This window comes from Scylla paramamosain, chromosome 17 (assembly GCF_035594125.1).
Source record: "Scylla paramamosain isolate STU-SP2022 chromosome 17, ASM3559412v1, whole genome shotgun sequence".
Lineage (NCBI taxonomy): Eukaryota > Metazoa > Arthropoda > Malacostraca > Decapoda > Portunidae > Scylla > Scylla paramamosain.
The window spans coordinates 8571093-8592976 of record NC_087167.1 but is presented as its reverse complement, the minus strand read 5'-3'; the positions used below and the strand labels follow the sequence as shown (position 1 = coordinate 8592976).

Genomic DNA, 21884 nt, shown 5'->3' with positions numbered 1-21884 from the left:
CACTGATCTAGAAAATTATAATTATTATATTATTATTATACTGCATCAGAGCTATTAACCAATTAACTCTCTCTCTCTCTCTCTCTCTCTCTCTCTCTCTCTCTCTCTCTCTCTCTCTCTCTCTCTCTCTCTCTCTCTCTCTCTCTCTCTCTCCCCTGGTACCTCCTTACCCCCCTGTAACCAACACAACCTAACCCTAACCTTACAATCCAACCAACTTTGCATGCTTTATTCCTGGGTTATTGCTGGCCCTCACTCTTACTCCAACAAATAAACTTATAAATGTATATATTTACACTCCACACCCTTGGGTTACACAACAATGATACACAACCCTCTTTGCTGCCCCTTCCAAACCACTGCCCTCGTGATCCTATTCTCTAACTATGCTTGGCCAATAACTGTGGGGCTGCTTCAAATTGTAGTGTGTCCATCCATACCTGAGCTAGAGCAGGTTGGAGATTTGGAACTTCATGAGCATGGGTGTCCTTTGAGGGGCAAGACGTCACCCGCTGGATCCTGCCGTAGCTCCTGTAAGGATCCAGTGTCAAAGTTTCGTGTCCCTATGATCAGTAAGAGCGTTAGTGATTCTGTGAGAGACTTTTGCAGTAATGAGTCAAATATAATTATGGTTGTACTTGATTCTTTTCTCTCTCTCCCTTATTCTTAATGTTGGGGCCAAATTTTTTCCTGTAAATATGAATACTGGAGGTATATCGGGCAAAGCCATTATTTAGTTACTGAAAAATTGGTTGAGTGTTAATAGCATGATTTTACTGTTTCTTTATTATTATTATTATTATTATTATTATTATTATTATTATTATTATTATTATTATTATTACTTTGAAATTATAGACCTTCAATGTCTAGATTAGATATATTAGTGAATTACAAGTACCAGACAATGAGTCAGAGTAAGGCACAATATAGTTACTGAAAGTGTGCACTATAAAGCTTCAGTTTGCAGATTATAAGCATATATTGTGCAAACTAATCCTCAAAAATTTGATAATTTTCCAAAGAATTCCAAAGAATTGCTCAATTGCATTGATATTTGACCATTCAGTCAGTCATATTAAATATTCAACGTGCATTTTAAAAAATAGGTCATGTATTGTAAATGTGATTTAATAATCATGATTTACATATAAAGGAAAGACTTAAGAGAATTTTACTATATTTTTTGTAGAAGAGAATCACTTTCTTTTTTTTTCTGCTGCTGCACAACTTTGTTTCCAAGCTGCATGTGCTACTAATGTGGAAATCTGTCTTCATGAACTCTTCACTGCCAGTACAACTTTTTGTCCTGTTTATGGTCTTTAAAACTGTATTATAGTACATGAAAAAAAAAAATCAAGTTTTGTGAGAAGCTTTACACAGAAAACATCCATACTAATTGATGTTATTCTCTTATTGCTGTCCAGTGTCAGAAAAGAAAAAAAATGGACAAATCCAGACAATACCATATGAAAACTGGAACAATTCATTGGTATTGTTTAATTAGCACTTATATAACTAGAGGGAAATTTATGAATTGGTATTTTGCTCAATTAAAAACAACAGTTCAAAATCATCACATTAATTTGTTTTTATTTTTGTTTCCATTTCCATACTGTATTCCTTTCAGTCTCTGTAGCATGCTTGGGTTTCATTTTTCAGGCATGTATATTTTTCTTTGCAAATTTGTATTATAGCCTTCATTTAACCTAAGTTATCAGTGTAGCTTAGTGCTGAGTACTTGTAGAATTTTTAGTTTATTGTTAATTGTGTTATTAGCTAACATGTTTGCATTGTTTCTTTTCTCCGGTTTACCCTACCCACCTCCTTATTCCTGGCCTTATCCAACATTTTCTACCCCCAAAATCCTTTACTCCCTACCCATCCCTCCTCCTACCATGATTCACCATCCTGTGCCACGCCACTCTGCGTTCTGCATCGACCCAATTTTGGCTATGTCAACATGAACTCCTCCTTGGGTCATTTCTTGCTTGGGCTATGAAACTACCTCCACCAAAATATAGCCAAGGGTCGCACCAATGTGGAGTTACGTGAGCAGTTCATCCTAGCAGAGGGCGTGTCTCAGAGCATGACTCCATTCAAGTCCAAGCCTAGCCCCAACAGTTCAGTGTCAAGTCAATCTGGCACTACAGCCCAGCAGCGATCCCAGTCCCTCCCCAACTCTGGGCCCATTATCAAGGTCTGTTTCAGCTACAGCCTGTCTACACAGCTACAAGTGTAGTAAAGTTTCCTGTTAAGTATTAAGATCGGACAAACCAAAGTACATCTATCAGGATTGAAAGTGTTCTGTACAGTAGCTGATAATCAGTAATTGGCTGAAAGGTGACTGTATAAATTTTTCCTTAGAATTTATCCCATTCACAAGATCCCTTATCCCTGTGGGGCTCAATATATTTTCATGATAAATTTGCAAAACTTATTTCAAATCACTTTATACTTGATAAAAAAAAAAAAGTTTGAAATGTTAGAGAAACCCTATCCATTCTAAAATTAAATTCTGTGCAGTCCTTAGCCTTAAGTAATAATAATAATTTTAAATTGGGGCTGCAAAGCTTCTTATTATATTTGATTTATGCATGGTCATAGCATGGTACAAAATAAGAAGCTTTCTGAATGCCCTGCTTCTTACTACAGGTATGTAAACTTTTTTGTATGTATTAGTGACCAAGACAAACCACAGTTTTTTTTTTTATTTTAATTTGCTGCTTGTTAATTTTTAGTTTTCACCTAATATGATCATCTTGCATATACTTTCATTTATTTTCAGATGCATTTTTGTTTTCATTTTCACATGAATATGAGACTAGCAGTAGTGACATGGGATTTAATCTTTTTGTTATAGGATTGACTTATGATGATAATACAATCAATCACAAACACGTTGCAGTTCCATCTTGTCAGCTTACATACACCACAAACTTGTACTGTGAGCTGGTGTGCTGGTTTTCATGATTCCTGTTGACAGCTGTCTTTCAAGCAAAACTTTACAATGTGTTCACTTTTTAAAATGCTAAAAAAATCAGTGAGCTGATGACAACACAGTAATGGTAATGTACTAACGATAAACCTCCATGTGCTTCAAAATTATAAAGGATTATATTGCATCAGTTCACATATGTCTCATAGACTACTTGATATTTAGGTATGTACTTAATTTTAGGAATCAAATGTAGATGAAATCTATATAAATTTCGTAACGTTCCCATTTAAAGTTAATATTATTCATCTGAAAATCAAACTTAAGAAAAAAAAACTTCTTGTACTAAGTAGTGATGTCATAAATTGTTAAATGATCAACTCCAACTAGACATTCATTTTAACCATTCAGCGTTCCCTTCCCCACATCAGTTACACAAAATATCAGTAAATATACTAGTTAATTCACTCATCCACATTGTGGGATTCAGATTGAACATCTAATAATAGCCTTTGAAAGTCATAAGTTTTAAAGAAATGTTGTCTTAAAGACAACGAATGCTATAACATAAGAAAAACGGAATGTTGGAAAAAAGTTTACACAGTAATAGTTACACAACATCAACGACTCTATAAAAGAATCAAGAAAAATTAATCATATATACTCACTTTTATTACCTTAAAAATACTAATGCTCATGCGTTAGTGGTTCAGAATATTCTTACTGATCATTTGAAATCAATTTTACATTAAGTGTTTGTGAAAAAAAAAATTTTAAATTCCATTGACTATATAATAATACCTTTACCCAATTTCTATATTGAAAGAATAATATTTATTACAGCTCATTTTGTTATGGCTGAATTGATGCCGCTCTTTGAGCAAATTCGCCAAAGTGAGTGTGATGGATCCCACAGTGCTGCACTGTGTACAATTCGTGTGGGATATTCTGTTGGTGCAGTATTCCACAAATCAGACTCATCCACAAGCTCGCCAATGGTAGGAGGCCCTCAGGCAGATGCGTGTGAAGGTGTAGGCTATGCTAGTTTGGATATATGTTCGTGTTGCGATGTAGGTTGTTGTAGATGATCCAGTTGCTCGTATATTAATAGCCTGGTTTGGATAATAGATTTTTCTGTATTTTATTTTACTGCTTGAACTGAAATACATTGTTGCCATATTTGCAGAACACATGACCACCACAGATGAATTATGCATTAGTAAATATCATTATTTTCATACTGATATTTACTTCTTGTTTCAAGCTGATTGATATTTATGTTTTGACAAAAAAAAAAAAAAGGATTGCCACAATGTATCAGTGACTAAATGTGATATGCTATACCTAAGGTTTTAATTTACTAATTAGTTAAAAAATAAAATTCATACAATAGTCCCCATAAGCTAAGCTGGTCTAGAAGCCATGCTCCCTTCCACCCATCCCCCCTGAGATCAAGGTAGCGGATTGGTGCACTCATGATGATCTTGTCATTTCCCATTTTTTTCCCTACATTTATGATTTATTCACATTATCAATCAGTCTTGTCCTAAACTGAGAAAAAAAATAATAGAAAAACCATATCAAAATAACATCCTTTTATAAACTGTCAACCTACACCTCTGGAGATGTGACACATGAACAGTCATACAGGTTTGAATTTATATATTTCTTTCCACATGTTCTGTGAAGGGTTATTTCTTTGTTATTTTGTTTTTATTAATATTTTCATAAATCAATGTAAGACAAAGCTGAATGTTATTGTAAAGTCATAAAAGTGAAACATAGTCATGAAGCAGCAAGAGCATTACGAGTGCGCCAGTCAGGCGCCCTGCTGAAGGCGGGAGGCAGCAGGGGGCATCACTTCTGCATTAACTTAGACCACAGTGACTATCGTATGAATTGTAGCACATTTTATTTACCCTATTAGTGTTGTAAATTAAATCACTTTAGCTTGAAACAAAAACATACCCCAAACAACTATTTTTGAAGTTTTCAGCATGGCTTGGACTAACATTTGGGAGAATGTCTTCACAAGCCTCGCTGAAACTTGAATTCAGCGTTGTGATAGGCTATTAAGTTTCCTCACTTTCCAAGTTACCCATAAGTGTGCAAGAATGTTGGACATTTTATGCTTCTCTCTTATTCTGGTGTTTAAATTAAATGTCTTGGGGAAACTGAGGTTGTTCATGTGGTTTGTCTTATCACACAAGCTCCTATTCCGGGATCCGACTCACTGTATTCTCAAATGATGGTGGCATACCAACAAATGGTAAGTGCTTCTTTGTATCCAATGAAGATAAGTTGGTTCTCATAAGTCTGGTAATTTGTACCTTGTACTTTTATAAGATAATGCAACAATTATTTTTATTTAGCGAACTTGACAATTTCATCAGAATTCTTATATGAATTGTTAAAAACATTGCAATTTTTAAACATTTTGAAGCAAAGTTGGAATCTCAAATTCAACATTTTACAGCAAAGTCAAATTAAATACAAACATATCTATTCAGAGTTGCAAACTAGAATAACTGTCTTCATAAAAACAACTTTTCATAAATGAGACATGGTGAGTGGCATTTCATTCTAAATCCAAGTATTCTTAAGGTATGTGGATGAAACTGTGAAGGTTACTTGTTGTGAAGCATATTGTAGATTTTGCTCGTTTTAAAGTTTGCTATTTGTATTTGCCATTAATTGGGCTTGTCATCAGGCATGAACTGCAATTTGTTATACATTTTTAATATATTTCTTCATTTAAGTTTTTAAGTGACATAAATTTCAATTAATGTAGATAATGAATTATAGTGCTTAGTGACATAAATTTCAATTAATGTAGATAATGAATTATAGTGCTTTAGTTCTGATGAATTTGACTATATTCTGGATAATTGTGTATCTTTACTGAATCAAAATTTACTGCAATCTAAAGGTTCGTGAGAGAACAGCCAAAAGCTCGGCAATGGGCCGAGCCTCCTTCAGTGCTGGCACACCCGACTCTTCCTTCAGCGAAGAAGGAGGCTCATCTGGATTCCACCTACATGGCAAACGCAAGGCCTCTGCCCCAGTTACTTCTCGCTCATCATATAATACATCAGGTAAGTAGTTTATCCATCTATATATTTGTATACCAGACTTAACTCCAATTAAGGGGATGGCTGAGACAAGAACATGCACATACTAAGGCTGAATAAAAATTCATATTAGTAATGAATATTTCCAAATTGTTAGTTTCAAGACTTTATATCTTGTGTTATGTAATTTGACCTTTGTTTTCAAGGTGAAAGTCAACCTGGCAGTCGTGGAGGGAGCCGTCCCCAGTCCAGAGGCCCAGGGTCCCGTCCAGGCTCACGGCCTCCAAGTCGTGCTGGCTCAGAAGTGTCTCTTGATTCCAATGATGGTGGTCGAACACCAATGAGACGCACACCGTCCTTCACTGGTCGGACCCGCACACCATCTAGTCAGTCTTCTGGAGTCCAACGGTCATCCTCTCTCAGAAAGGCAAGTTTAGTTTTAAGTAGTAGTATTTATTCAATAGGATATGGATGTTTTAGCCAGGAAAAGACATCTTTTAACAACACTAAACAACTTATTTCCTCCACATTTCTCAAGTAACAATTCCACTTTTTTCTTCATTTGTGAAACAAAAAAAAATTGGAACCACTGATATGGCATGTTAATTAAATAACAAAACACCTTCTGGAGAATGGGTAGTATGCAAGTATGTTATTTATATTAATCCTCATGTTAGTGGGTTTTACTTTTAGTTCAGTAAATATATACTTATATTTTCAACATGGATTTTGTTGTCTCAAGAGTAGTGATATCATTAGTATTGGATCCAAAACACATGATGAGTATTCTATGCCCAAAACTGTTATGATCCCATAACATTTCTCATTATTGTTTGACTTTGATTGAACAGATAAATGGATGGTAGATGCAAATTTTTCTGCATCATTAACTTCCCTCACTATCAAAGAAATTTATAGTATTTAAAATTTAATTCTACTACAAATAAGCCATCCAAATAAATACAATAAGCTTTTACAAAAGCTCATAAATTTAAATCATTTGAGACCCTTAACTAGTGCCATGGTTTTATATATGTATATTCATGTAAAGATAAATGTTTCCAAGTTGTAAATCATATAACGTTATATATATCTTATATACCAGCATGTGTGAATTGGTCATTTAACCAAGATTATTACTTAGTGTAAAGGTGAAGCAATTTTCTTGGTGTTCTGTTAATATCTGAACTAAATATTGGTAACACTTCTAATGAATGAACAAATAAGGGGTAATGGCTTTGACTCATCCTTGGGCCCCTCCCTATCTTCAGGCCTCAGCCCCTGTCAAGTCCTCTACTGATACTGTCAACGGTACAGGGACACGTACCATTTCCGTCTCTTCCAGGTAAGATTGACAGTTAACTTATATAGTAGTAGTGATTTCATGCTATTTACATCAACACTGTAAATAGCAGTCCACATCTGTCATACTTATGCTTCACTAAAGATGATCAATATTTCACCTGTTTAATGACTATACTGAATTAATCAAATATACTATCATATATATATATAAGTAGGAATTGCTATAATAATCAACACAGTTATTAACTGCATGATGACTTAAAGAAATAGCTGTTCTTTGTTTTTAGTTCATAATGCTTCACTAACATTTATTTAGCATGAGCATCAAAGAATACTGCTCAGACTTACAGAACAGTTGCCATTTTGTAACACGCAACCAAACGCTTCATTTATCAAAAACTAACAGGTCACGTAGCATGACAAGAACTACCTCTGCATCCAGTATTCCAGTTGCTGTGGCAGCCTCAAGGTAACCGTTACCTGCCATGGCCAGTGAGCTTGCTTGCACTTAGGGATTACTTACACCTTGTTAAATACAGAAGAAGAAAAAAAAGTATTTACTGTGCCAACAATTCTCAGTCAAGATGTACATTAGGCATTAAAATTTTTCAGAGAATGAAATATTTAAAAACAGAAAACAGCAACTCAAATAAATCTCACGTCATCTGCAGTGAACCACTGTGTTATTGTTAATAATACAGACCACTAATAAAAGTAACATAACCTGTAGTACCTTTGGCAGACCCTGATGCAACTCTTTCTCCCTCTCTGTCTGGGACTAATTACTCTATTATTCTGTTTTAATAAACAATACAACAAAGGATCTGTCAGAGAAATTTATATCATTACACAGATGAGATTTTCTTGGCAGATGAGTGTATGCCACTAAATAATAAAATTGGTCCTATTGTACATCATTATGTAGTTAATCATAAAAATAGGTTATCTGTTTCAGAAGTGTAGCAATGTATCCTTAATAAATCATAAAGTAGCTCTCTCTCTCTCTCTCTCTCTCTCTCTCTCTCTCTCTCTCTCTCTCTCTCTCTCTCTCTCTCTCTCTCTCTCTCTCTCTCTCATAAAGTTAGAGATGGCATAGAACAAGATTGTGACAAATTTTAGTGCTGAATAAATAGCCTCTGTTTTGTGGCACAGTAAACACTGACATGTAGCAAACTGGCAAACATCAAATAAAAAATGCACAGCTTCAGTAGCATGATGAAACAAACCTGTACAGAACATTGGATTGGGTTGTTTTGTATTTTCATAGGCACACTTATCTTTCAGAAATCTGCAGTTGACTGTCTACAAACATATTAACTTGCTTCATTACAGCTTGACCGCATGAGTAGTATGGTGGTGGAGGTAATTCTCAGATAACTATGTACACTATTAATGATGCCCCTCCACATATCTTAATGCGTTATTTGGCACTGAATTAACTTTTCTCTCCAGGTTATATTCACCGACTCTCTCCAGTCGATTGAAAGAGGCAGGAATTAGGTAAATAAGAGTGCATAGTGGCATGTAATTTTCTTTTAGTTACCACCGTGTGGGATTTTATTTATTTATTTTTTCTTATTTATGATCATGAACAGTGATTTCTTATCTTCACAAAAAAACTGACATATACAACACATTTTTTTATAAAAATCCATTGCAGTCTTGTAAATGTTAATAAACAGCCAAGTATTTCAAATGTATAGTGCTCTTTAATGCTTACAATCAAATTACCTCTGTAATATCTCGCATAACACAAAACATGAATCCTTGTTCATGAATTACACTTGGGCACGCGGGCACACACAATATGTTTACTTCCTGCCATTGAATTAAAATGGTATGCAAGATATGCCTCCCATAATAATAATTGGATTATATCAGTAAAGAAACTGAACTACAACAAACAAAAATATCAGTATAAAATTAACCGGTAATAAAGGCACCATGAGCAAGCAAGCATGAGCTTTAGACAAAATTAAAATTAATTATGGGGGTCAGGTAACATACCTATCTCTAATTCTGTAGATACACTATATCCTTGTTAAATGAACTAGCATTGCTATACATCAGTGTACCTAACACTCATTTTTATACTAATGTACCATCAAACTCAACAGTAACTCTTATACTGTGTTTAGAGTATAAGAATCACAGTCATCCAATTCCCTTATTGTAACACCATGGAGGAAGGTAACTATAAAAACTTGAGGTAATGCTACTTCATCACCAAAACTTGCCTTGGGAATTTGAAATGAATAATAAAACAAAAGCACCAAGCCAGGTGATGTGAGTGTGTAATGCTCTGTGCTCCTGTAGAGGCCAGGGGGCATGTCAAGCACTATGGCAGGAAGAAACTTATTGTACTTTAGCAAAATACACACATGATGCTTTTATTAGTTCTTTTTTCTTTTCTGAGTCTTATATATTATTAATTTGCATTTAAAAAAAGACTACATCAATGTAAATCAGCTTGAAACTTCAGCTAAGCATGAGTTTATTACCTGTTTCACTGATATTCTTGAGTGACTATGCAGATATTAATAATTTTATTAATTATAAGTATTAATGCTTCTTTAACAAGCTGCTTCGGCAATTATGTTCACCTCAGCTAATATCATCTGTGACAGGTGTAGTAGGCTGTTACATTAACTCAAATTCTCTACTACTGGGGCAGGCAGAAAACTGAAAGAAAAAAAAAGAAAAAAAAAAAAATAATAATAATAATAATAATAATAATAATAATAAATAAATACTAATTGAACACTAACTTTTGGGTAGAAATTTTTCTTACTAACCTGGAATGGCTCTTGGCTTTTCATTTCCTTATATATCGTTGATGGGTCTCTTTCTCTTTAGGACCAAAATCCCGGTTCTTGCGGGTCCTGCCTCTGATTGGGAACGGTAAATTATGTGTTGTCGCAGATATATCTGGTGTGGTTTTGTATTCTTAATTGCTTTTTTTGATGATGACAAAGCAAGCTTCCAAGCCAATGAAGATAAGGTAATCAGTAGGTACATGTTAATACAGCTTTAAAATCAAGCAAATAAATTCTTCATGGTCACTTTGGTACATGTGAAATCATTATGGCCTTCCTTTCTCAGCTACCCATCATAACAGTGTAGCTTAAAATTACCAGCTGCATCATCATTTCTCATATTACACAGGTGTTTCACTTGTAAATCAGCTATGACATATACATTTTAGCAGTTAACAACAATTGCTCTGCCACTTTTAATACATTCTACTACACACCCATCCAAAGTTGCAGCTTTTCATGCCTTCATCTCTCTCACTACCTCCTGCACTTCCTCACTTATAATCATCAACTAATTCAACTCTTCATACAAACTCCTGACTTTTCATTTTGCCACATGTAGCATCTTTCACTACATTCATGAAACTTTTGCTGGAAAAAAAAAAGTCTGTTTTAACTTCCTGTAAGATGTTAATTAATTTTCAAACAAAACAAAACCTCAGTATAACTGCATCAAAATCTCTCAAATTTTGAAAAAATTTTGATGGTTAATATAATATTCAAAACTATATTTTCATTGGTGAGGAAGCTTGACTGTGCTCCTCAGTTTTTATTTGTTACACAGGCTCTGCACCATTTTCTTTTCAGAGTGCATGGGGTTTTTGCAATTGTGGTTTATGCTTTGCTGAATTTATTTGTTTCTTATCATTATTCCTGTTGAAAATGTATATTTATGATGTCCCCATGTTCCCTTTCCCCGTATTTTTCTAGTTCCCCTGTCTAGTTAGACTGATGATGTAGTTTCCTTTCTTATGTTGTTATTACTGGATTCAGACACATGGTATGTGAATGAGTTGTGCATGGTAGATATGAATGAATACTCAATGCAGTAGGCATATACATACATAACAATGTATACACTTACTGGCTAGATTTCCTTTGATATAATTTCTTTTTATTGTGATCAAGTCTTGTATCACACTTAGGAGACAGTACTCCTTGATACATTACCACATAGATGTTTAACCGGTATGATAGCATTTTATGGTTTGCTGTATATTTTGAATGGTTATAGTTTTAACAAGATCTGAAGCTTCTAGGTCTTAAACATTGTGATGAAACACAGGAATGTAGCTGTAGCACAACTGACTGACTGATGTGATTTAGATAGCAACAAAGAAATACTTTTATTAGGATCATTAACTCCTGTAAAGTCTGCATTAACACTATATATACTTCTTTAGTTCTCCCCATATAATATATAATCATCTACAACATGGTGGTGATGGATATTCTTTGTGGTCCCCTCCAGGACTAACCTCTCTGGCTCGGCCTCTAACCTGAGTGTTGCAGGAACCCCTCTCAGGTAAAGAGGAAAATACAGCTATGCACTATATAACGGTCATGATGCAACATTATTTTTCCAAAATCCAAATGTCTTGTTTTGGGTTATTACTACTTAAAGGTGATAACATTGGTGTAATTCCAGAAAGCAAAGTAACTAATGCCCATATACAGTTGTAGTTGGTATAATTATCCCTTACATTTAATACAAGCACACAATCCCATGATTCCTGCAGGTCCAGAACATCATCAACAACTAGTCTTAACTCCAATCATTCCACCAGCAAAATTCCAACACTGAGGTAACTAACAAGGGCATTCGAGAAGCATGGATATATGTATGCACTTGTCTTGACTGGTACTACTAGTTACTGGATTTTAGTTAGCTTAGATTTTGAAAAATAGAATTTGACTAATTTTGAATGTAACTCAAGAGTTTTAATAGATTGCATGTGTGATGTTTGTAATTTAGTGATAATACTTAACTGTAACAGTTTTTGCAACCTAATGGTAATAATTGTAGTATTTTCCTGAAATTCTTTCCTTACAAAGATGCTATAACATTTTTTTTTTTTTAGATAGTGAGTAGAGGAGGAGCTCTTTACCAAGCTTTTAGATACACATGTGCTATAACTACTGCTAACTTTAACAACTCTTCCAGACCAAAAACTTCTGGTACACACATCACACCCAAGACTTCTACCACAAGGTAAACAACCAGATTAAAAAGAAATTTATGAATTTTTTATATATGTATATGTGTGTGTGTGTTAAATTACTATAGCAGGTGGCAGTGGCAATTCTTTACTTTGTTCCGCCTATTCAGTTACTCCATGTGCACTGCATTATTTTACTCTTCCAATCTCTCTCTCTCTTTTCCAAATATCTCAAGATCTTATCATCACATATCAGTATCATGCACAGCACCTTCTCTACTTGCATATGTCCTCTTATTCCCTTCATCTTTTCTTCAGGTAACTGAGGTTTTATATTTGACAGTCTGTAAAATTATAAGCCGTTATTTTATTGAAGTTAATTTTGTATGACTTCTCACTGCAATTCCAGTATTACTTAACTTTGTCAACATATATCTCATTTTCATTCATAAAATGGACAAAAGCAAAGGTGCCTCACCAGATCAGTTTATATTAGTTTTGCTGTTTTCTACCCTCAGTTTCACAGTGTGTTTGAAGCATCTTCAACTGATCACTTTGAACTGATATTCTCACAGATTATCTGTGATTCACACTCTAGCCCTTAGTTACTTAAATATAACAATTTTACACAACAGTTTGATATATCTTGTGTGCTACGTCTAATCTATGTTAGATTTCATAAAATACAAATGTCTGGATATTCTTTCATTACCATTGTAATCACTCCATTCCTGTCTTCTTTTATACTTTCCTCCACTATAGCCTATTTACTTTATTTGTGCAATCTTATTTTGCATTAGACAAACATAGGAGGCAATAATAATAATACTTTTTATCTAAGCTCTCTCATAAGACATGTTATGCAGACTAAGTATGGCATTCCCAATGAAAGCAAAGTGAAAAATAGAAATGTGCAAGTTACAAGGGGGAGAGTTACGTACCAGGCAGCACATCATTCATGAAGTCCTGTAGCCTTTCTTGAAAACAAGGACAAATTTTGTCTCCACCTTCAGATCCTCATCCTCCCTGTGAAATGTGAGAGCATTAACTGTAGAGCTACTATGTAATGTAAATTTACTGTGTATGGATTTAGATGTAGTGCCAGGAAGGACTCTTAAGGAAATATCAAAGAACTGGTAAGTAATGGGTGTACACATTGGAAAAACAGCACCCCAGTAGTGTTTCCATACCAGCCAGTGTGTGTATTGCTACAGTTCTAAGTGTGATGCAGATTTCTTTAACAAGCCTTACATTATTTACATATAATTTTGAACTGTGTGCTAAATACAACAATGTTTAGCTCTGAACTGTATGTGGAAACAGTGTATCAAAAGTATACAGTATTAAGGGGGTTGAGGTCCTAGTAGCAGCATCAACTGATTTTGAAACCCTTCCCACAGGACTCGGACTCCTTCCGGTTCCAGCAGCACAGGTGGAACTACTAAGATCATCCGCAAGGGTTCTGGAGCATCCGACACTCCGACTGGCGTTGCCAGAAAGACTGGAATTATGGAACCTAAGCGTAGGGTATAGAAAGTTCTATACATGAAAGGTTGTGGCATAAACATAAATGCAGGATATATTATTTTGTATGTTGCAATACATCCTGAAGTGCATATAATTTGTTAATTGAAGTTGCTTTCCAATTAATTTGAGGTCTGAAATTATTTTCAAGTTAACTTAAGTTCTCTAATTGTGAGCAGTGGTGTACTGGTCACTATTGGAATATGTGCACTGGCAGGTGTTCACTTGTCCAGCACATCATTTGGAACAAAGCTTTAAAACTTTAACCACTAGGAAATCTGACCATAAATTTCCTCTTCTGACACATTGCATACATCTTGTGTGAAGTCTTTTGCATTTTTCTTGTTTTTGTAAAATACCTATTTCCATAAATTTGCTAGCATTTGTGATACTATGACAGGATAAGTCCTGTTGCCTAACAATATGACAGGTTTGACATAGTGGCTAACTAGTTTAGTATTTCATTGTTAAATGCCGATTCTCGGTTCAGCAGTCAAGTACTCTGGTTTCAGTATGTCAAGTGTGGTCATATAAGTGATATCTCTATATACATAAAAAAAAAATATATATATATATATATATATATATATATATATATATATATATATATATATATATATATATATATATATATATATATATATATATATATATAGGGTAGTGCAAGCCCATTTTCAAATTTCTCAGCCATTCCACTCAACATATCTTGCATGCTTTGAAGTAGGTTGTTTATGTGCAAGTCTTTAAAGACAGATCATTCTTATTTTATTGTTTGGCAGAACACAAGATTTTGATATTGCAAAATGTCACGTCTTGCACAGTTTATTCATTTTTATATATTTTTTTACATCTAACTGTTGAACCAGAAAAGCTCAAGCTAGCAAATATATTCACTCCACTGGTTCATAGATTAAGGCAGTTTTCATGTACTCACAATAATTAACGCTTTACATCTAACTACTGTCCATGTGCTTGTCATGCAAGCCTTAATGGGGTATGATAGGTTGCCAAACTGCCTTTTTTTTCACTGCTCCAAATTCAACAGGAGTTCAATGGTGCTTAATAGTCTATAGAATTTGTACTAAGCAAATTATACTGGTACTTGAAATTATTAAACACGCTCCTCAGTGGTTCTAATTTGTGCTACTAATCGACATACCAAGAAAATCAGTTATGCTGAATAATAAATATCACAGGTTTTCTTTGTAGTGTAAGGCCTGTAGCTGCCATATAAGTCACACAGACAATTTCAAATAAATGAAAGTGCAGGTAATCATTCCCAAATATATTACACAGGCAATATTTTTTCCCTGGAATACCAATGGGGACACAAGAAGAGTTTGGGTGGTTCTAAGATTCAAATTTAAACTGCACTGAAGGATGATATGAGGGAGACATGCTGGTTCCGGGTTATAAAGAAAGTACCACCATCAACTTTCAGGGTGTGTCTCCTTGGTATAATCACTTGGTGCAGTTTATCTACTTTTATCATCTTTTTATCATCTTCAGTTACAATACATTTTTTCTTTGCTATCTTACGTTGTATTTGTTTGTATAAAAACCTTAGCTTTCATGCTTTGTTATAAGTTGTAAATAATATAATATAGGAGCCCATTGAAAGATTTAATTATAGGGCACAAGGTAAAGTTCATAATTTAATAAAAAAATCTGATGTACTAAAGTTTTTTTTTGTTAAATATATTGTACTAGACCAATTGTTATAGAATATTTTTTGTATTTAAACAGCCTATGATTAAACTAATGCTTATAATAAATAAGTAACTTAATTTTGTTTCTAAATACCTATTTTTTACACTTACTATACAAAGAAGAAAAGATGTCTGCAATTACAGTAAAACCTCCATAAACCAAACTGTGGGGCAAGGTGGCCGTTGGTTTATCTGAAAGTTTGGTCTATCCGACAATATATGTTTTTGGCTAGTTTCTATGTGCATAAACATGTATGTTTATTGTTATTTACAGAATATTTGACAGCACATAGCACATTATAAGCCAAAGGATAGATATTTACAGCTTATTATACGCTGTACACAACACACTAACTGGTCGTTAAGAGTTCACTTAACATTACGCAGCTACACACTTGTTGTTCACTTAAGAGCTTACTTAACTGTACACAATACATAAGAGATAACATAACATTATGCACTGTACTATTAATGTACTTTTGCTTTTCACTCAAGAGTTGCCATAAGGGTGTTTGGGTTATGCGATATTTAGCTTATTCGGGTTCAGGTTAGGGAGGTTTTACTGTATGTTAATGTGCAGTCTTCCATGAAATGATATTAAAGATTTTTGGGAGGAAACAAACACATGGATAAAAGAGTTACACAATATGCAGCTTACAAAAAGAATCAAGAGTAGAAGAATTAGATGGTCAATTTAGTTTGTGCCTTGAAATGGTTAAGTTGTAGAGTAAAGGAACAACAGAAATATGGAGTTCCTGGATTTACCAGTAAAAAAAAATAAAAGTAAAAAGAATATGGATGAAAGTAGTTATGTGGAATGAGGCTGCAAGAATGGGAAGAGATGGATCTAGCAAGTTTAGCACAAGTATAATAACTGGAAATGGCAATAAAAGATGCAACAGTGAAGGAGAGAATAAAGAGGTACGTTAGAGAACTGAGTTTTTAATTCCATTCCAGTAAGAAGGGCTGTGACTTGTACCTCCTTATATGTGGATCCAATATTCCAAAAATGGACAGATAAGGCCCTCTATGGAGTAAACAACTGTGAGAAGTATTAGTGGAGACAACATAGAACATCTAACTTAATGAGAGATTTTAGTGTGAGAAGAGATACATTTCTAGTCAAGATCTCCAGACCAAGTATGTTCAATATAGACAGGGTTAGTTCAGGTTCACTGAAGACAAGATAATTGTCCAAGTTGCCTGAAATGTGTTTGGTGGATAGATGAAGGAATTAAGTTTTTGAGGCATTCAAATGAAATAACATTAAAATTTGGGTGTTCTATGGCTTCTCAGCATGAACTGAAAAGCCTGACCAGGCAAGGAGTGCACATAGAAGTGGTTACTGAGAATGACAAGAGGGACTCCATCAGGGCCATCAAACTTCTGAGGATGAAGAACACAGGGTAAATTTTGAAGAGTTTCTATAACAGGCATAATAGTCAAAAGGAGGAGCAAGTCCTGAATCATCCAGTGTGGAGTGTCAGCAAAGGTCAGAAAGAAGAGTTCAGCTTCAGAAATAGAGGTGACTGGAGCCATCCAGATGAAAAAGAGTACAGAAAAAGGAAGAAAAACTGTTAGAGATATTTTTGGATAAATGACAGGAGTCATGAAGAGAAAATTAATTGGTTAGATATATACCTAGTATGGCTCTTGTCCTGCATTTCACAACTAGGTAAATACAACTAGGTAAATACACACACACACACGCATGCACACACACACACACACACACACACACACACACACACACATTCACATTCTCTAAGATTAGATTTAAGAGCAGTACAGGACGGCTGCTTGACAACAGAGCAACAGAGGCCGCAGGACACAGAGGCAGCAGGACACAGAGGCAGCAGGACACAGAGGCCTAACAACCTGGCACAACAACCTAGAGGACCTGGTGGATCAGACACTGGTGGCCATAATTCATGACAAGGTTCACCAGGCTTACCACCTTGCTAATAATGGTTTCTTAGGTGCATGCCTAGGATGGGAGGACATATGGGCAGACTGACCTGACACAAACATCATAATGCCTGAATTGGCCACAGAATATATAGAAAATATTCTGTTATGCACTGATATGATTAGAGATTATTTGTACAGTACCTGTTTGTCACTAACCATTCACGTTTATCTTAATGGACCTGTATTGTAGTTTTGGGATGAGGGGTTATTTTTATTAGTTTCCCAAAAAAATCTTCCCACCTCCATGCCGCTCACCTTTTGAATTCACAAGCACCTTGTCTCTTGTTCATTACCAAGTGTAAGTTAACTCACAAAAGGATTATCTGCTTCAGTTACAACCCAATGTTCCCCAAGTGAAAGTGAGGATATTTGTTTCTTGTTGCAATAACGGACTGCTTTACTTGAACTTACTTCTTCAGTTCTTATCTCATGTTTTAGACATGCCTAGTGCTGTGTCTCATGTAGGAAAGTTACAATTCAGCATATATACTGAGTATCATGTGTGCTTCAAACACTGCTTCAAAAAGATGAGTAGTTTGAAAAGACATTGAATTCATCTCAGAATGCCACACTCACAAGGATACAAGCTATTATGTGTGGGGAATATCAAAGCCCCTATGGCAGTGCTATAAACCATTCCTATGACATACAATAGACAACACCATAAGGTTAGCTCTTTAGCAGATGTTTTTTACCAAAGTTCATGACATAACTTTTGTCTTTGATTATACCTATCCTATCACATCAATCCTCAGCGATACCACCATCTCCCCCACCATGAAGCTCCCTTCTGGCCTTAGGGCTGTACCCACATTGGCAACTAGCAGGTTTGTGGTCATTGCTATTTCCAACTACATGGTGAAGCCAGTTCAGTTGCAGAAAGGATGGGAGACTGGCTCCATTGACCCTGGGGAGCTTACTAACACATTAACCAGCACCCCAAGTGCAGTGGTACTTCATAAAGCCCTACAGGCTTGATGGCATCCCTGACCTGTGACCTGAGGAATAAGCTCATGAATTATCAGGATATCCACTACCACCAGCCCAGTACTTGACAGGCAAGGGCATCAGTGTATGGCCCTCTCTACACAGTCGTGACTCCACAGACCTGTATCCAACATCCTTATATAAATAGCAAAAATAAAATGAATAAAGGACTCCCTCTCTTTCCTTGCCCCTTAAGAACATAAGAACATATGAAATAAGAACATAAGAACATGAAGCTGCAAGAAGCCACCAAGCCTATACTTGGCAATGCCTCTATGAAATATACCTACCTATTTCCACCTATATCATCCCCATCCATAAATCAGTCTAATCTTCTCTTAAAGCTCCCTAATGTCTTAGCACTAACAACATGATTACTAAGTCCGTTCCATTCACTTACCACTCTATTTCAGCACCAATTTCTTCCTATCTCTTTCTTAAACCTAAATTTTTCAAGCTTGAACCCATTATTTCTTGTTCTGTCCTGGTTGCTGATTCTAAGAATTTTGCTTATGGCAATGAAGCTAAAAAAAAAATGTGACAAATTTCAATATAAAAATTTTTATCTGATAATTGTCATATGTCCTTTACTTAAAGAAAAACCATTATACATAAGTAAAAAAAAGTTTTTTCACTTCTTAGGAGTGCAATACGGATAATAAAAATATTTAACTTAAAAAAAAAAAAAAAAAAAAAACTTAAAAAACACACTTTTGGGATTGATATATACTTTTGTATAAAGAAATTCTTCTACTTTTCATGACTTAATTGTCTGTAAACTTAGGTGAAAATTTCTTGTCGCAATTTTTTTTTTCATTTTTTATACCTGATATAGATTTCAATTTAAATTTTTTATCTAATGATTTGGATATGTTCTTTACTTAAAGAAGGACCATTATACATATGTTAAATAGTCTTTTCACTTCTTAGGAGTACACTACTCATAATAAAATTATTGAATTATTTTTTATAAATGAATACATTAAAAACACATGTTTTCATTTGATTTCAAAAGTTTATGCTCCCTCTATCTTAAGTCCTCTGATCTGACAATCTAATAACAGCACTTGACAAATGACAGATTCTTCAGAGGACCTGAAATTGAGGAAACACCCTAGATACACTGGAAGTTAGTGGGATATATTATTCAACATCAATGACAAGCCTTAAGAAAAATCAAACGCTGAGTATAACAAAACTATAAGATCAACAACTACTCACAAAAACAAGATGACAATATTAATATGAGAAGTGCATGAAAAATCAAACATTAAACATAACAGGAAGTACAGAAACAACCACTCACAAATGACATGACATCTCCACAAAGGCACACCTCCCGATAGCTCATCCTGCAGAATTAAAATGAAGTTGTATGCAAGGCTCTGGGCTGTCACAAAAAGAGATTTACCACATTATTGAGCGTCAAATTTCCATTAAACTCTAAACCAGCACCACGATCCACCACGCCTGAGAGAACCCCAAGAAGTCAAAGAGCCAATGCACACAGCCTACCACCCTCACCTTGAAGATATGTCGCTCCCACACGTAGCTGGCCTCCCTGTTATGACGTCTCCACCATCTTGCCCCGAAGGTGCTGGCAGCAGGCAGGTTATCTGGTTAGATTCTGGCCAGCTGTCCAATCTTCTGGAGGAGGACCCTGGTGTGCTTGAGTGTCTTAAGAACCACTCAGTAGGTCTGCTAGTGATGGACAGTGGATGTGGAGTGACCGACGCACGTGTTCCTCCATCCCGCCATCTTTGTTTACTCAGTTGTCGCGTGTCAGCAGTCAGCAGGTCCACGGTACGACGCATTCGCAGAAGCGTCAGTGGAAGGTGTTTTTTTTTTTTTTTCGTCGGTGGGAGATATTTCACACATCAGGAACTGATATATCAACAAGAAAATAATGATTATATATATATATATATATATATATATATATATATATATATATATATATATATATATATATATATATATATATATATATATATATATATATATATATATATATATATATATATATATATATATATATATATATTAACATTGATCGATGTACATTTTTTTATTCAAATGGATAACTAAAGAAAATCTGTAAAATGATCATTTAACCTTATGACAAACGATAATATATTTGTGTATAGAGAAAAAATTTATCATTACTGAGAGTACACTGAAATTTGTATAAAACACATATTTACATCGTATTCCTGTATTAGTTCATTCAGTTATTATTTTTATAATCAGATTGGATAACGTAGCTAAGCAACATTTGGTAAATAGTTGATATAGTCATGTTTTCATTTCAGAATTAGTTTATATAGTCTAGTTTTTCTTTCATAAATCGTTTATGTGGCGAAAATTTTTAATATATATATATATATATATATATATATATATATATATATATATATATATATATATATATATATATATATATATATATATATATATATATATATATATATATATATATATATATATATATATATATATATATATATATATATATATATATATATATATATATATATATATATAAAGTGAGGTGACGCTGCAACTCCGTGAACTGATGACTTCATTGCATGGCTGCATTCCCATACATGGCATGTTACAGATTGTAGGTAGTATAGCTGCACCTTTTAGTGTGCTTCCATCTTTACTTTTAGATTACATTAGTTTTTCCCTTTTTTTTCTCTCTCTTCTTCTTCTTCTTCTTCTTTGTTTTGTGGCGGTGTTGCTATTGGTGTTGATTACATCAAACTTGTAAAACTGTAGTTACTCTGTCAAAGAATCAATCTAAAATTCGGTGGAAATTAATTCCAATATTACGTACTTTTATTACAATAACCTTGATTTTTAGCAGCATAAATGAGGTATTGCGAGATATATTACGGGGCACTTTTTTTTTTCCCCAGCCATGCATGGAGCCGAACCCTCTCTGACGCAGCAGACGACACCAGCGTCCCGATGTCCTCGTGTGTTGCAAGTCACACTGCCATAACATGCAATAACCAGTAATAAATTGCAATTACTTCCGATACCACCACTGCGTTTAATATAGTTGTATTTTTTTATCACATATGTTAATCATATTGTCTCAGTAAATTTTCCTTAGAACCAGAAAGCAGCACTGGAAGCCAGAGGCGCACCACGAACAGTCTGAGTTTATTTACGTGCGCGCCAAAAGGTGAGGCCAAGCTACCCAGGTGACTCAGGCGACGTCTTGACCAGCGACAGCCTCACCTACGTCGCCGTACAGCCCACCAAGTAAGTGTGCGGCAGGTGGGAAGAGGCGAGGACAGGGATGGCCGAGGCGAGGAGGAGGGGAACGGGACAGCTGGTGGCGGCCCCTCCTCCTCGCCATGCCAGTCCTGGGTGTAGAGGTGCCTGCCGCCGCC

The 21884-nt window shown here is 34.9% G+C and overlaps 2 protein-coding genes and 1 long non-coding RNA gene across 54 annotated transcripts in view; 2 read left to right on the top strand and 1 right to left on the bottom strand.

Annotated features, from left to right (window-relative positions):
• LOC135108431 (microtubule-actin cross-linking factor 1-like) overlaps nt 1-15600 on the top strand; it is a 262996-nt gene extending 247396 nt beyond the window's left edge. For 21 of the 50 annotated variants that reach the window (XM_064019426.1, XM_064019414.1, XM_064019408.1 and 18 more), the window contains 12 exons: nt 426-533; nt 2025-2200; nt 5868-6033; nt 6216-6436; nt 7281-7354; nt 7721-7783; nt 8767-8814; nt 10171-10215; nt 11602-11655; nt 11870-11935; nt 12295-12342; nt 13690-15600. In XM_064019426.1, coding sequence (XP_063875496.1) covers nt 426-533; nt 2025-2200; nt 5868-6033; nt 6216-6436; nt 7281-7354; nt 7721-7783; nt 8767-8814; nt 10171-10215; nt 11602-11655; nt 11870-11935; nt 12295-12342; nt 13690-13822 — 1202 coding nt within the window. In that variant the 3' untranslated portion in view covers nt 13823-15600. Of the gene's footprint in view, nt 1-425; nt 534-2024; nt 2201-3781; nt 3937-5148; nt 5208-5867; nt 6034-6215; nt 6437-7280; nt 7355-7720; nt 7784-8766; nt 8815-10170; nt 10216-11601; nt 11656-11869; nt 11936-12294; nt 12343-13689 lie in introns of those variants that run through there. The other 29 variants (XM_064019444.1, XM_064019417.1, XM_064019447.1 and 26 more) reach the window with 27 other exon arrangements.
• On the bottom strand, nt 67-21864 carry LOC135108435 (uncharacterized). 2 transcript variants are annotated; one of them, XR_010272266.1, is made up of 5 exons: nt 21730-21864; nt 20005-20364; nt 13231-13315; nt 10110-10202; nt 9860-9996 (listed from the first exon to the last, which is right to left on the bottom strand). It is a non-coding gene; the product is annotated as an uncharacterized LOC135108435 (long non-coding RNA). The 2 variants fall into 2 exon arrangements; XR_010272267.1 differs by lacking the exons at nt 9860-9996; nt 10110-10202 and adding an exon at nt 67-531.
• Nucleotides 21559-21884, top strand: part of LOC135108433 (protein roadkill-like) — a 30554-nt gene continuing 30228 nt past the window's right edge. The window contains exon 1 of one of the 2 annotated variants that reach the window (XM_064019451.1): nt 21559-21753. The gene's annotated coding sequence lies outside the window, so the exon portion shown is untranslated. The remainder of the gene's footprint in view (nt 21754-21884) is intronic. The other variant, XM_064019453.1, reaches the window with a different exon arrangement.